The sequence below is a fragment of the Candoia aspera genome, chromosome 6, assembly GCF_035149785.1.
Source record: "Candoia aspera isolate rCanAsp1 chromosome 6, rCanAsp1.hap2, whole genome shotgun sequence".
In the NCBI taxonomy this organism is placed as follows: domain Eukaryota; kingdom Metazoa; phylum Chordata; class Lepidosauria; order Squamata; family Boidae; genus Candoia; species Candoia aspera.
The window spans coordinates 56,039,675-56,054,361 of NC_086158.1; the positions used below are offsets into that span (position 1 = coordinate 56,039,675).

A 14,687-nucleotide genomic window follows, 5' to 3' on the forward strand; every position below is an offset into this window, starting at 1 on the left:
TCGAAAACTGAGCCCGAAACAAGTCCGTTGGGCTCAATTTTTTAATCGGTTCAATTTTCATTTGAAGTTTATCCCGGGGAAAAAGAATTTCCTAGCTGATGCATTGTCAAGGCAACCTCAGGATTCGGGGGCAGCGCCAGAAGTGGTTAGCACCCTATGGACAGCGCCTCAATTGGGTATGCAGGCTGTGACGCGTAGCCAAACGCGCGCGCAGCAGCCACCCGCGGCGGACGCCGCCCAGCCGAACGCTTTGTCAATTCCTTCCCAGTTGCAACAAAAGTTTCTAAAAGAACTGAAAACCGATGCTTGGTTGCTTGCAAATAAAGACAATGTTACTTTTGACCGAGGCTTCGCTTGGAAATCCGGCCGCCTCTACGTCCCTGAAACCCTCCGAAAAGAGGTGTTACTACGTTCACACGATGACAAACTGGCAGGGCACTTCGGTTTTGTAAAAACCTTGCACCTTGTTAGGAGGCAGTTCTGGTGGCCAACATTACGTAAGGATGTCAAAGACTATGTTGCTTCCTGCACTGTTTGTGCGATGTCTAAGCGCAAGGTGGGGAAGCCCCAAGGACTGCTGCAGCCGGTGGCTGCCCCTTCTTGCCCCTGGGATGAAATCTCCATGGACTTTATTGTCGAATTACCACCCAGTCAACGCAAAACGGTCATTTGGGTGGTCAAAGACTATTTCTCAAAACAAGCCCACTTCATCCCTTGTGTGTCCATTCCGTCGGCACGTCAATTGGCCCGCCTGTTTCTGGTACACGTGTACAGGCTACACGGATGCCCCTCCCGCTTAATTTCGGATAGGGGCACACAATTTACCTCACAATTTTGGCGGGCGTTCCTCAAATTGTTGGGAACGAAGCAAGCTCTGTCCACGGCTTGGCACCCCCAGACGGATGGGGCCACGGAGATTTTGAATTCTACTCTGGAGCAATACCTTCGAGCTTTCGTGAATTACCAACAGGACAATTGGGTTGACCTTCTCCCCTTCGCTGAAGTGGCTTACAACAATGCGGTCCACCAAAGCACGGGCCAAACCCCATTTCGCGTGGCTCAAGGCAGAGACTTCGTACCCATCCCGGATTTGCCACAACCCCCTACCGGATCTACCTCATCCTCTACGACATCTACCTCACCGGGAGATTGGGCCACGCAACTGTCAGACTCATGGCCAGTGATTCAAAAAGCTCTTGCTGATGCCCAACTGGATTACAAACAGTTTGCTGACAGAAAACGTGCCCCTCCGCCGGACTTTCAAGTTGGTGACTTGGTTTACCTATCCACTAAGTTTATCAAGTCATCACAGCCTTCCAAGAAATTGGCGCCTAAGTTTGTGGGTCCCTTCCCTATTCTTGCTCAAATTAACCCTGTGACGTTTAAACTTGATTTGCCACATAACCTAAAACGCTTACACCCTGTTTTTCATTGCAGTTTGCTCAAACCGACTATTCGTTCTGACCGCTGGCATGACCAACCCCCACCTCCAACCCCCATCATGATTGATGGACAACAACACTTTGAAGTTAAAGAAATTTTAGATTCCAGACGCCTTCGCAATGCGTTGCAGTATTTGGTCCGTTGGAAGCATTTTCCCCATCCGGAATGGGTCGCAGCACCAGATGTGGCTTCTCCTATCCTCGTTGCCCGTTTTCACGCTGCTTATCCCACAAAACCGGGGCCCTGAAATTTTTTTGGGGGGGCGGTATGTCATGCTCGCCGTTTCAATGCCTTTGAGCCATCGTAACGTTTCTCATGTCATTAATGCGTTGCGTGTTTCATCTCTCATGGGAGGATGGTACTGCTTATCTTTTGGCTTTGCTTTGGAATGTTTTTCTATTATCTGTTATGTTCAAGGTTCCTTTCCCAGGCTAGCACGTCTGACGTTGGCTAGCACCTGGACCGGGCGGGGCTGATGTAACGGGGTGGGATACGTGTGCACTGGAGGAGTTTTAAGTTTGTATTTGGCGCGCTTTTGCTCATTCTCAGCTTTCTCTGTATTTGCCTTTAGTTCCCTAATAAATCAGATTTTACACAGCAGCCTCTTGTGAGTCTGAGTATTTGGGCTAGGGCAATCATTACACTAGAGTCTATAGTATGTTGTGTGACATCTAGCTAGTTAACTTAGCCACTGTTTATTCAATCCACTTTTTTGGGTTCATACAGCTCACCAAACCATAAACTAACTCCAGTAACTGGGTTATTAAAACATAATAGGTTGAAATATGGCTGACTAGTTTGTGGTTTGGTATGTTGCATGAATCTAGAAAACTTGGTTAATTCAATAAATCACAGGCTAGCAAGTTGTATGAACAGGGTCAACTAAGTTGCACATTCTGCAAGAACATGTGCAAACCCAGCTTTCTTAGGAGAAAATGATGCTTTGGATAGTTTTTTTTTTAAGGAGGTGCAGTATTTAATCTATTGGGCTCAGACATGGGGCTATCCTGCTGTTAGAAACAGGTTACCTTAGCACTGCAATTACATGACAAGGGAAGTGCCACAGAACCAAGCAGTACTTGTTTCTGAACAAAGAATTGCCAATGCTCAACTACCTACCCTTTGCAAGTTCAATACAACCCATACAGAAGGCATACTTTAGTGTTTGACAAATATATAAAAGATGGGCTGGAAAACAGACAACGTATTGTGCATATTATTTTGGCGTGAGATTGTAGCAAATGTCCTAAAATCAGCATTACTACTGCACGTGTATTTTAGGTACGGGCAGTGAGAACTGTTCTCCAAATCCTGTATAAAACAGTATGTAAAGCTAAAGGGCAGTTACATCTAGGTAACGAACCGAGCCAATATGCAAAAGAGGTCCCGTTTGCATCATCGAGGAAATTAAAAGAAAAAATGCCTCGCGAGGAACTGACACCCACAAAAACGCCGCCCCCTGCCCGCGCGTCGCCTTTGCCCTTCCTTCAAGCTTCTTCCCGCTCACCTTATCCCCGCAGTCCGCAGGCTGTACAGGAGGCGCATGCGCTCTGGCGATCACGAGGTGAGAAGAAAAGGAGGTAAGGCCGACCGCCTGCAATGAGGGCTCGTGGTGCTCGGAGGAAATAGGCAAAGCGGTTCTTGGAAAGACCCCGCGGGCCTTCACTTTTTGAGGGGATGGAAGTGGTGATTGTAAGACAGTCTGCGTCGGGTTCTGCTTCCAAAATATCGAATATATGCTTCAGAATGTAAGTTCCGAATTACGCTTGTATTTCAAACCTTGGGTGGTGGATTCCAAGTAAGCTTGCTCAGGGCCCCTTGAGACAACGCCCGCGAACGCTTTATCCCCGGCGCGATTGGGCGGCCTGAGCCACAAATTGCTAGGTCTCTTCTGTGCAGGTTTTATATCTTGCGCCCTTCTCTTTTGGACTACGTTAGCACCTCGCACGAGCCCTAATGTGATGTTCTTGTTTGGAGTGTAAGGTACGTTGTGAACTATGTAACCAATTATAGTTTAGTGCAGTGCGTGAACGCGCTTCCCCTCTCGCTCCGCCCCATCAATAACCGGAGTTGCGTGGCCTTCTATTCCTCGCTTCTCAGTCGCGAGACTTAGGGTGAAGATCTTGGGTGCGATCGTGATTTTTCCTGGGCTGGATATCCTTGTAAAGTAAAACGAGGTAGAGGAGTGTTGAGGAAGGTGGACCAGGACAGAGTGAGCGAGAGCAGCGCTGGGTTTGCTTGCTTATTTTAATTTCGTGTAATAAGTATTTTGTTTTGACCAAGGTGGAATATTAACATTAATTCCTTGGAATGAAAGAATCAGCTCTGTAAGATACATTGGTTGCATGTAGACTAAACCATAGCCAAGAAACTTACTTGTTGGGATTGAGAATTTTAGTTCCAGGACTAATGAAGTAAATCATGCTTCTAATGGGCTGTAGTTTTCCAGAAACTGCATTGTGTTTGTGATGCTTTTATCTTTCGATGTCTGCATATATTCTGGTGGATTTTGCCAGGTTGAATTTGTGTGGCTAAGCGATTTCACTGCTATTTTGATTGTGTTTGATTCTTATAAGAAAGTACAAATAATAACTTTAGTATGGGAGATAACAGCTGCAAGCACAAAATCATGGGGTTACCTTCTGGGTTTCCATGTTTCAGTTGAAGTATATAGTGTGCCAATAGTCTGTGAGATTACTGTATGTGTTTGAAACCTTGAGGTAGATAAAATGGTAATATCCCTGCCTGTGGTTCTTTAATGGAGCATTGCTAACAAAACAGCTTTACAGAATTTGGAACACTGGTTTTCTTTGAAGGATGATGTTTGTTGAAAACATTGTAGGAGGAGAGCTGCCCTAGTCTGTGGTGGCAAAAAATCAGAACATGTCTGGTAGCAGCTTTTCTGACTGACATATGAGACTAATATGGTGCTACCAGGTTTCTGTGTGTTGAAATTGGTTTAAATTTGCTCAATTACTTTTTTCAGAATTTTTTTTTAATGAAAAGGAATATAAGAAACAAAATTTAGAAAATCTTATTATGGTCAAAGCATAATACATGATCCCCTTTTGGAAACATTTTTGCAAGACTTTTAATGGTTTTCTTGTATTTTAAAGTATTACTACCAATATTGCCATATATTAGGAGGGGCTGGATGGTTTAGTATATTTTGGTATAGAGCTGTAACAAACATGAAAGTAAGCTATGCTTAACAGAAAAACATTACGTGTAGAAGTATGATATGCTTAGGATTGTTTCTTTGTACAATTTAACTTTTTTAGCTAATTTATTTTATTTCACTTTCCTAGCTATTAAAAGTTGTCCGGGAGGTTGTAAGGGAATGATTCTAATATGGATGTGTACAAAATGGCACAAAGACTTCAGATAAAGAATAAGGAGTTCAAAAGTCCAAATCATTCATTAAGAAGTCCCAGCACAAGCCCCAACTTCAAAAATATTGTACTTGATGAAGAAAAAGCTCCACCATTACTCAACAATTTTTCAATTTGCAAGCAGGCAAAATTATTTGTTGCAAATCGTGGGAGTGGTTCTGTTGAAAATAACCTTGATGGCTATGATCACAAAATAATTTCATTAAATGTGACTGGAGGGGGAGTGAAAGGTGAGAAAAGACCCTTCAATTTAATGTATTTTGTAGTGCTGTAATCTTACATGCTACCTTTTGTAATTTTATCTTGTGAGATCCTGGAAAATGGGAATGGTATGTTTCTGTTATGGTTACAAAATTTATTTGTAACTGTTTGCTTCTAAAAAATGTTTTTAATAAAATTGGGTAATTTTGTTCTTCCATCATTTAAAGCTCCTCCAGAAAATTCTCTGCAGTTTGTCACCCAGTTCCCACCTTCCCAATCTCCAGTGTCAAAGCTCAGTAGTCCAGAAGGTATGTATGTTTTCGAAAGAAAACCAACTAATTGGGATAAAGAAGAAAGCATGCTATAATCTTGTATATATTTTTTATCTGCAAATATTGGGAGTAACGTTAACTGCTATTGGATAATAACATTGGACATGTTTCCTTGAGTGTTCTGTACATATGGATTGTTTGTATGGCAAAATAGTATCACAGGTAGTCCTCATTTAGCAACCACAATTGGGATCAGCAACTTGGTCATTAAGCAAAGCAGTCACTGTGCAACTGCTGTACTTATGATCTTACTTCAGAATTCCTTTGCTTTACAGACTTGCAAAGGTTGTAAATGCAAGGAGTAGCTGTAAAGTTACTTTTTCACCACTGTTGTAACTTCAGTCACTAGACAAGGACTACCTGTAATGGTTTAAAGCTCCCTTGAGTTGAGGTCCACTCTTGATTATGAGAATCTTGTTTCCTTGGTGGTTAACTTTAAAACTTCATGTAGTGTAAAACTGCATTCATTCACTTAGAAATAAATCCATAGTTTATTTCTAGATAAGCATGTTATTCTGAACACAAAACTATTTAAAAAATCATGTTAATGATTAAAATATCTTAAATCTGTTAAATTATTTTTATTTAAACATTTTCATTCTATATTGTAGGGAATTTCAAAATCATGAATACTTCATCTTCTACAAAGAAAATAAGTCCTGTGAGTTTCCAATAACAATTTTTTCTCTGTCCTATTGTCATCATTAACATGATCATTAATTATAATAAAGTATGTTGTTCCCAAGGTAGTGTCAGATTCACACCTAACACTAAACTGTAATTTGGTTCATTAATATATAATGCTACACTAGTACTATATATTAAATTATTCAATGTAGTTTTAGTCAGCAAACTATTTAAAAAACCTCTAGCCTAGAGTTACATGTCCACCCAGCTATTGTATATTTCTCTGAGAAGTATCCCCTTTCTTTTAGATTCTGAGTATTATATATCAGTCTCACTGACTTCTTTCTGAGAAAGAAATTAGGGTTTTTTATGTGGTAAGACATTGCAATAGTAACATCTTACATATTTAAGACAACCATATGTTTAAATTTGTAAATATGCTTTGCAGGTATCTGGCTCAGCATTAATACAAGCAATGAATTTACCAACTTCTCCCAGTGAAGTTTTACCTATCAGCTGTAATCCACAGTTCAGTCCATTAAGTCCTTTACATCAGCCCACTTGCCACTTTTGTGGGCTGTTTGGTAAGTTTTTGTTAACTAATCTGTGATAAAATAGTGCAGATTTTAAAATGTAGATTTAAACGTCTGATCAAATAGTATTCCTTGCTAATAGCTTTTAAGTAAAAATGTAAGGTGAGCTAAGGTGTCAGTTGCAATATCTAACTCTGCACCACAAATTTTCTAGGTGACCTTAGGGAGACTGCAGATTACATCTGCCAAATGAAAGCAAACAAATATAAGTTGAATTGAGTTTACTGAGATAATGGTTTTATACCTTAGAATCACTTGGAATTACTCTTAGGAAAGCTGACTTGCTAGTACAAACTGTTAACAGTAATTTCCTATAAAAAGAATTGAAGTATAAAGTTAAATATGCTTTATAGGTGTCTGGCTCAGCCTTGGTATAAGCAGCGCAGAAAATGATTTCTTCAGCTAGAGCTTAATTCTTATGACTATAGACATGTAGCTTTCTTCCTAGTTACATGGCAACAGTTTGCCATTGCTTTCTTCGAAGATAGTTTTCTGACTTCCCAGTAATCTTTTTGTAATCTTTTTAGGATCCTTAAGATGCACACAGTGTAAGCAGATATGTTACTGTTCTGTGGATTGTCAGAGGAAAGATTGGCAAATGCATAGTGTTGTCTGTAAACCAAGTAAACCAAAGTAAGTTCATGGATTAAAGTTTGTTTAAATTTAACTAAATGAATGGTAGCTGTGTTGTTTTAGCTCATCAGTGACTTATATTTAATAATGTACAATTATAACTTTAATAAGGGATTAATGATTGTTTATACAATTATTTTTTAGAGAGCCAGTTTGGTGTAGTGGTTAAGGCATCAGGCTAGAAACCAGGAGACCGTGAGTTCTAGTCCCACCTTAGGCACAAAGCCAGCTGGCCAGTTAATATCTCTCAGCCCTAGGAAGGAGGCATTGGCAACCCACTTCTGAAAATTCTTGCCAAGAAAACTGCAGAGACTTGTCCAGGCAGTCCCTGAGAATTGGACATGATTGAACAGATTAAAAAAAAATAGAATTTTTAGATTCAGAAGAAAGAAGCCACACACATGCAGACTTCTACTTACTTAGACACGCATGTAGTTGCATATTCGGATTGTGCTGTTTAATCAGGATTGTATTTTTTAATGTTTATTGAATGTATTGATTGTATTTTTTAATGTTGATTGACAAATACTGTCAAGTAACTGAGTAAAATAAATCCATGATACATAAAAAATAAAAAAGATGCTCTAGAGAGTAGACAATATACAAATTGATGTTTACCATATATCTAAAGGGTTGTTGGTAGTAGGTCTGTTGCAGTTAAGATAAAATCTAAAGTCCATCTAAATTTTATAGTATTGTGGTTCCTGCTTCTGGTATTTTATTGTTTTAACTGTGACCTTTTCTAAAATGATGATTGAAGAGGGTGTGTTAATGGTCCTCTCAATCGTTAAATTTTCTAAGGTTTTCCAATTGTTAAATTTTCTAATGGTAAGTATTATTTTAGCTGCTAAGATTAAATAAATTATAAGCTGCTTGCTTTTAACCTTGGGGTTCAATACCACAAGTAAGCGCAATAACTCTAACTCTGGGGAGCATTCAATTCTCATTCTCATTCTCTTTGGCTCGCTCGAATGATGGGTATATCTTGGTTACATGCCCACCAGAAGTGAAAGACAGACCCTTTGAAGTCAAGTGCCAGCAATGTATAATCATAAGCTATTTTTGAAACCCTTCCTTTTGATCTTGATAAGTATTAAATTCTCAAAATTGGTATAAGGGTGAATTGCTGAAGTTATAACTCTATTGTTACCCAATTAATATTAAAGTGGATACTGTGATGGAATGAGGGTGACCTTGGAAAACAGAGGGAAGAGATGCTGCCTAGGGAACGATCAGATGAAAGGAACTCCAAGAGAGGATAACTGTCTAAAGAAACATAGGAAAGACCCCCTGACCACTCAAGTGATAAAAAGGGAGGGCAGGAGATTTGTACTTGCAGACTTGAAAGATTCTGTTAATGTAGCCTTACAGTAAAGTAGAATTAGTTCATCTAGTCTTGTTTCCTGTCTGGTTAACCTGGAAGGGCTGACAGATACCAGAAAAACCATGGCAATTTGTCACCTATTTGTTGCTGTATTGGTTCTTTATTGAGAGATTTCCTATTGCTATAGAAATCTTTTTTTTCTGTTAAGATTATATCCCCCCAAATGTTTCATTTAAGCCAGACCATAGTGATTGTCCTGTTTCCTAGCTCCTTTAATAATGCATACAGGTAGTCCTTGCTTGACGTTCAGTGACAGTTCAAAATTACCACAGCACTGAAACAATGGACTTACCACCCGTGCCTAGAGATACAGCTGTTGCAGCACCCCTATTGTCATGTGATCAAAATTTTGTGCTTGGCAGCCCACCTGCACTTACGACCACAGGGGAGCTGCAGCTCCCCCCACCTGCCTATCCCCCCACCCCCAATCTATGAGAAATTCCACCTCAATGCCTGGCTTGGAGAAGGGTGCTAGGTGGCCTCGGGAAGAAGGCCTGGTGCAGCCAGCAGCTGCTTCATTTACAGCCAGGTACTGCTCGTTAGCAGCAGGAGTAAAATGGTGAAAGTCAGTTGGATGTAGCAGAGCTGGTGAAGCGCAGGGCAGCGGGGGCAACTGAGGCTTTGTGCAATGCTGCTGGCGTGACTGGCCACCGTGTGAGCCTTGAGGTGGCATTTCTCAGTGGCAGCGGTGGTGCTGCGGCTGAATTTGAGGCCGGCGGGCTGTGGCAGCTAGCTGAGCCTGCTGAAGGCCCCAGGCCTTTACTTCAGTCCTGGTGTTGCCATTAACGAGTGCAGGGTGGCCAAAAGGGCATAGATTGGGGGGAAGATAGGCGGCAGGGGGAGTTGCAGTGCCCCTGTGGTCGTAAGCATGGCTGGGTAGGGCAACTGAGGCTTTGTGTTGCACTGCAGCAACCCCCAACTCAAGTGTGGCCTGCACCAGGCTCCCCACCCCCCTGAGGCACCCCCACACTCCTTACCTGGGACTCTGCTTAATGACCCGTAATTGTCACTTAACAATGGCAGCTGGGATTGCAGTCTTTAAACACAGCAATCACATCTTAACCACATCGCTTAGCGACCTAAATTCCAGCCCCAATTGTGGTTGCTAAGCAAGAACTGGCTGTATAGGAAAAGTGTATCAATATATAACCTATATCAAGGCTATGTATTCTTCCAAATTTGGAGCACTGTTTTGGTAAAAACATTTTCAATTTTGTTTATTTTTGAAAAACATTTTGGGTGAAAGAACCATTGATTTGTAAAATTATTGGCTCTAATGTAGTTGCATTTTGCTTCCAGTGTTTAGAAGGGTCTTCCAAAATCCGAGGAATCATATGCCCTAACAATGCAGCTTGATAATATATTCTCAAGTTGGGAATTCGAAGCCTCCCTGCTTCTGAGGTCTACCTAAAAGCCCTTTTATTTATTCTTTTTTTTTTTTTTTTTTGCATGAAAGCAAAAGCCTCTCTTTTTCTCTTTCTGTTTTGGCCAGTATCTTAAAACCTATTTTGGAATTTCCATTGAGAAGTATTGAAATAAAAAAATTGAACCTTGCAAGGATTTTCATTTTCGCAGCTGTAATCCTGTCAACAGGCCTGGGGACCCCAAGCTTTGGAGCCAATCAAGTGGCTAGTATGAATGTGTTTGCTGCTGCCGGGGGCTGTCTATTGTGTTTTTATGGTTTTTAATTCTGGTAAGCTGCCCGGAATCACTGTGTGTGACTTGGGCGGCCTTATAAATCTGTTTAATAAATAAATAAATAATACAGATTTATATATAATTGGAATTGGAACTGCCCCGAGTTGCTGTTTGAGTGGGATGGGTGGTGACGAAATTTGAAAAATAAACAAATTTTTCAGAATTTCCTTTTGAATTTTCTTAGAATTTCTCTAATTCCTTGATTTAGTAGAATGCGATGTGTTTAAGAGAGTCAGAACCATATCATATAAATTTGAAAGATAGGTCTTGTCACCTAATTGTATCCCATAAATCTGATAATTGATTCTATTGCCAGAGCTTCTATAGCTATATTGACTGATAAGATAAAGGGCAACCCTGATTAGTACTCCTTAAATCATAATAGAATCTCTCTCTAGAATAGAGTCATAACTGTTCAGTTTTATCTGAACTTTTGTTGTCCATAAATATGATCAATCATTTTATGAAAGCCAGCCCTAAATTTAAATTTCTTTAATGCTTGTTTTAAAGTATAATTCGTGAAAATCGAAAGCTTTAAATATTTGTGACCAGAATTTCGGCCCCTAAGTGATGCACTTGTTAAGCGAATCAGACCCAATTTTACGACAAATTTTTTGTGGCGGTCATGAAGCAAGCCACGTGTTCTTTAAGCGAATGACATGGTTACCCATTGATTTTGCTTGCCAGAAGCTGCTTGGGAAGGTCAAAAATGGTGATCGCTCACCGTGGGATGCTGCAACAGTGGTAAATGTGAACTGGTTGTCAGGTGCCTGAATCGCAATCATGTGACTGTGGGGTTGCTGTGACAGTCGTTAAGTCTGAGGACCAGTCCCAAGTTGGGTTTAGTGCCATTGTAAGTCGGAACCATTGCTAAATGAATGGTCGTTAAGCGAGGACTACCTGTAGCAAGTGAAGAGTTACTTGTTTTGCCGATTTGTATAGTAATGTTTCTTAGTAGGGGTGCAGATCTGTGTTTTTGGAATAAAACCAAATTCATCCGTATGAGTAATTTTACTTACAATCATTTTTAGGTGTTTTTGTTTTTTTTAATTGTATGGCATAGCAGTTCGGAGTTCATGCTGCGTTTTTCTTGCAAGGAAATCCTTGTGAGGTCCAGCAGCCAGATGTGTAGACTATTTAGCCGTGACGGGTCACGCTGCCTGGAGTGCACCACAAGGAGGCTAGTCTACATTGCACCAAGTTGGGCTGAGAGAGAGCAACTGGCCCAAGATCACCCAGCTGGCTTTCATGCCTAAGGCGGGACTAGAACTCACAGACTCCTGGTTTCTAGCCCAGAACCTTAACCACTAGACCAAACTGGCTCTCAACATTTTTAGGTGGTTAGCTAATAATTTCTTGTAGAGTTTAAAATCCATATTAAGAAATGAAATGATCCTGTAAGTGTCAATTCCTGAAAACGTTTACCTGGTTTAAAGATTAGAGTTTCCTTAGATTCTTTCCAATATCTCCGATGCAGATATTGCATAAAAGTAAAAATTCAGGTATTTAGACATTTTTTAATTTGTTGTAAAATTCCTCTGACAGTCCATCAGAACCTTGAGATTTCCCATTTTTAATAGTTTTAAAGACTTCATAAATTTCTGAAACAGAGAAAGGAGATTCTGTGAGTTATATGTCCTATAGAACTTGTTCTGGAATAGTTTATTTTAAATGATTAATTTTAGTTAGTGATTATTTGAGAAATATAATGGTTGAAAGAAACATTCAAATTCTTATGTCTTTGGTTTTTCTATCACTATTTGAGCATTGCTATCTTTAATTGCACTAATGCATTTTTCCTTAGGGGTTGTTTTTTTTTAGTTTATTTGGCAGTGTTCTAAGATTTTTATTAACATGTTCATAATGTCTTTGCTTGGTAAAAAATAATTTGAGAAGGGATTATGTTCTAGCTGTAATAGGTACTGCCTATTTAAACAAGACTGGAACGTTGAAGTAGCATGCACATTTGGGGTCAGCAGTTTTCAAGTGTGATCTAACCACCTTGCAGGCTGATGAGGATAAAAAATAAGCATTCCATGTATTTGTGTGCAAAATGTTCAGAATTTGAGATATATCCAGCTCAAAGCTGCTTTTTCCAGCTTGAAATGCCATGTTCCAAATTCAGAATAGCATTTCTGATTTTACCAGTAATATTCTGGTAGGAACACTGTTAGACAACCAGCGGTTTGAACATTTTGAATTTGAAATATTTTGCACATTCTTTGATAAATATTTAAATCTCTTTAAGTATGTTGGTATAAAAGAGAATGAATGTATGTCTTGCAACAAAATGTTGACCTCTGTAGTGCTTCTCTTCCATTCTCCCCACTCCCAGGGTCAGTTGTTCTGGGCCCACCAAACATGACTGTTGTGGTTCCTTAGTTTTTGTTTCCTCCAAGGATTTTATGTGCTTAGGAAAACCTCGGGGCTTCAATTTCCAGTCATGTTAGCACTTTGCTCCTGCCCCTGCTATGTCTGGAATGGTTAATATTCTACTTAGTAAGAGTTTCTGTTTTGGACATATCGCAGAATTCTGATTTAAGTAGGTCCAGGCTGAGATGCTAAAGCAGCATATGATGGCTCAGTACTTCTTGATCAGCTAGAAGTTTGTAAAGTGGCACAAAGTTATACTGCCATGATATATAAACTTTTGTTTCTTTAAATGGACTGACCTTGCAGTTGAACTGAACAATTGTGCTAATGAATGAAATTGTTTTTTTAGTACAAATAAAGCTGAAGATTATGGAAAATCACTGGATGAAGGCAGTAAAAAGGTATGACGAGATGAATTTTCCTCTGTGGTTGAGAAAGTTCATTATATTATTTTGATGATGCCTGTATATTGGTCCTTTTGCTTTGTAACACTTTCCTCACTTAAAAATATGTGCTTGGAAAGGGCTGTTTCAGGCCATCTAGTCCACCGTGCCCTGGCACAGTCAAGAATCAACATAAAAATACCCCTGATGGATAGCTATCGGACTTCTGCTTCAACACAGTCATTAAATGGTAGCCTACCACCTCTGTTAATTCATTCCACTGAAAAACTGCTCTTAATGTTAGAATTTTTTTCCAAGCTGAATCTGCCTTCCTAAAACTTAAATTATTCCATGTCCTGATCTCAGGTGTGATAAACAATAAGGCCAAACCTTCAGAGTGATACCATTTAAGGCAACTAAACTAAAAATAAAGAATGAAACTTAACTCTTTAATGTGAAGTTGCCTGAATTTGAAATTATTTTTTAAATAAATCGTGATCCCCCAGGGAACCCCTAGTGACTTCTAGCAGAACCGTAGGGTTCCACGGAACCCTGGTTGAGAAACCCTGGTTTAAGGTATTTGGAAAGAGCTATAATTTCCTCTGTCTCTCTTCTTAAGGCTGAACGTGCCCAGCTGCTTCAGCCTCTCTTCATAGGATGAAGACTTTGATAAATCTTGTTGCTCTTCAGTGAAACAGTTCCAGTTTTTCTGAATCCTTAAAAGTGCAGTGTTCAGAACTGGACACGTACTCAAGGTGGGGTCTGACTGAAACAGAATAAAGGAAAACTAATACTTTTCCTAATTTGGAAAGTATACTTCTCTTGATGCAGCCTATCAATACATTTACCTTTTTTGCAACAGTAAATAACTTTGCTGACTGGTTTTATTTTACAATCAACTACTATTTCAAGGTTTTTTTTACCAATACTATTAACAAGCTAGGCATTTCTCATCCTTTACTTGTGCATTTGGTTTTTAATTCTTAAGCAACAAGCATTGCATTTCTTTGTCTTTATTCATTATTTTATTTTCAGATCTCTTCTCTAAATTATCAAGAATATCAACTGTTCTGGCTTATTCTCAGTATCTTATGCATTTGTGTCATTTGCAAAGTAGATCACATTCTTTCCATTTCTTCAATACTTTTATTAAAGGCTTAGCTAAAGAGTAGAGGATCCAAGGCTGAACTTTTTGATGCCCCAACTGATGATGAGAATCCATTGATGAGCACCTTTGGGTGTGATTTTCAAACCAACTATATTTATAGCCATGCTGTCCAACCCTTAGCTATGTCACTTGATAATCAAACTCAAACTGTTGTGGGGTTCTTCAGTGAAAATCCAGATACATTACATCTTCACTCCTTCAGGTCACTAACAATATGTTCAAGGGTCTTCAGTCTCAAAGGTGCAGTTCTTCTAGCTCTGGAGATGCAGACTAATTCACAGTAAATAGAATTCCACCATTTCATGGTCATTTTTTGCGTGGCATTCCTGTTACTTCTACTTCCTCAGCTAAGACTTGCCGGTTTATTATTAAGTGAAGAATAGCCAATCTTTTTGTGCCTTCTTCCTTTCTTAGAAGGAGAGATTTCTCAGCATGAGAAGTCAAAAGATTGCTGACAGAA

The 14,687-nt window shown here is 39.6% G+C and overlaps 2 protein-coding genes across 2 annotated transcripts in view; both read left to right on the forward strand.

Moving 5' to 3' along the window:
• Positions 1-4,755: 4,755 nt before the first annotated feature.
• LOC134500472 (tudor domain-containing protein 1-like) lies at positions 4,756-6,044 on the forward strand. The gene is made up of 3 exons (XM_063307808.1): positions 4,756-5,065; positions 5,264-5,344; positions 5,980-6,044. The coding sequence occupies exons 1-3, from the start codon at positions 4,795-4,797 to the stop codon at positions 6,042-6,044; spliced, it is 417 nt and encodes a 138-aa protein (XP_063163878.1). The 5' UTR covers positions 4,756-4,794.
• A 33-nt stretch (positions 6,045-6,077) lies between these two features.
• LOC134500473 (tudor domain-containing protein 1-like) overlaps positions 6,078-14,687 on the forward strand; it is a 41,592-nt gene continuing 32,982 nt past the window's right edge. Inside the window, exons 1-4 of the mRNA XM_063307810.1 lie at positions 6,078-6,098; positions 6,444-6,579; positions 7,116-7,221; positions 13,026-13,077. Coding sequence (XP_063163880.1) covers positions 6,078-6,098; positions 6,444-6,579; positions 7,116-7,221; positions 13,026-13,077 — 315 coding nt within the window. The remainder of the gene's footprint in view (positions 6,099-6,443; positions 6,580-7,115; positions 7,222-13,025; positions 13,078-14,687) is intronic.

Coding starts and splice junctions, on each gene's coding strand:
- LOC134500472 (XM_063307808.1), top strand. CDS start 4,795: ATGGATGTGTACAAAATGGCACAAAGACTTCAGATAAAGAATAAGGAG. Junction 5,066..5,263: donor GACTGGAGGGGGAGTGAAAG/GTGAGAAAAGAC, acceptor CATCATTTAAAG/CTCCTCCAGAAAATTCTCTG. Junction 5,345..5,979: donor AAAGCTCAGTAGTCCAGAAG/GTATGTATGTTT, acceptor TCTATATTGTAG/GGAATTTCAAAATCATGAAT.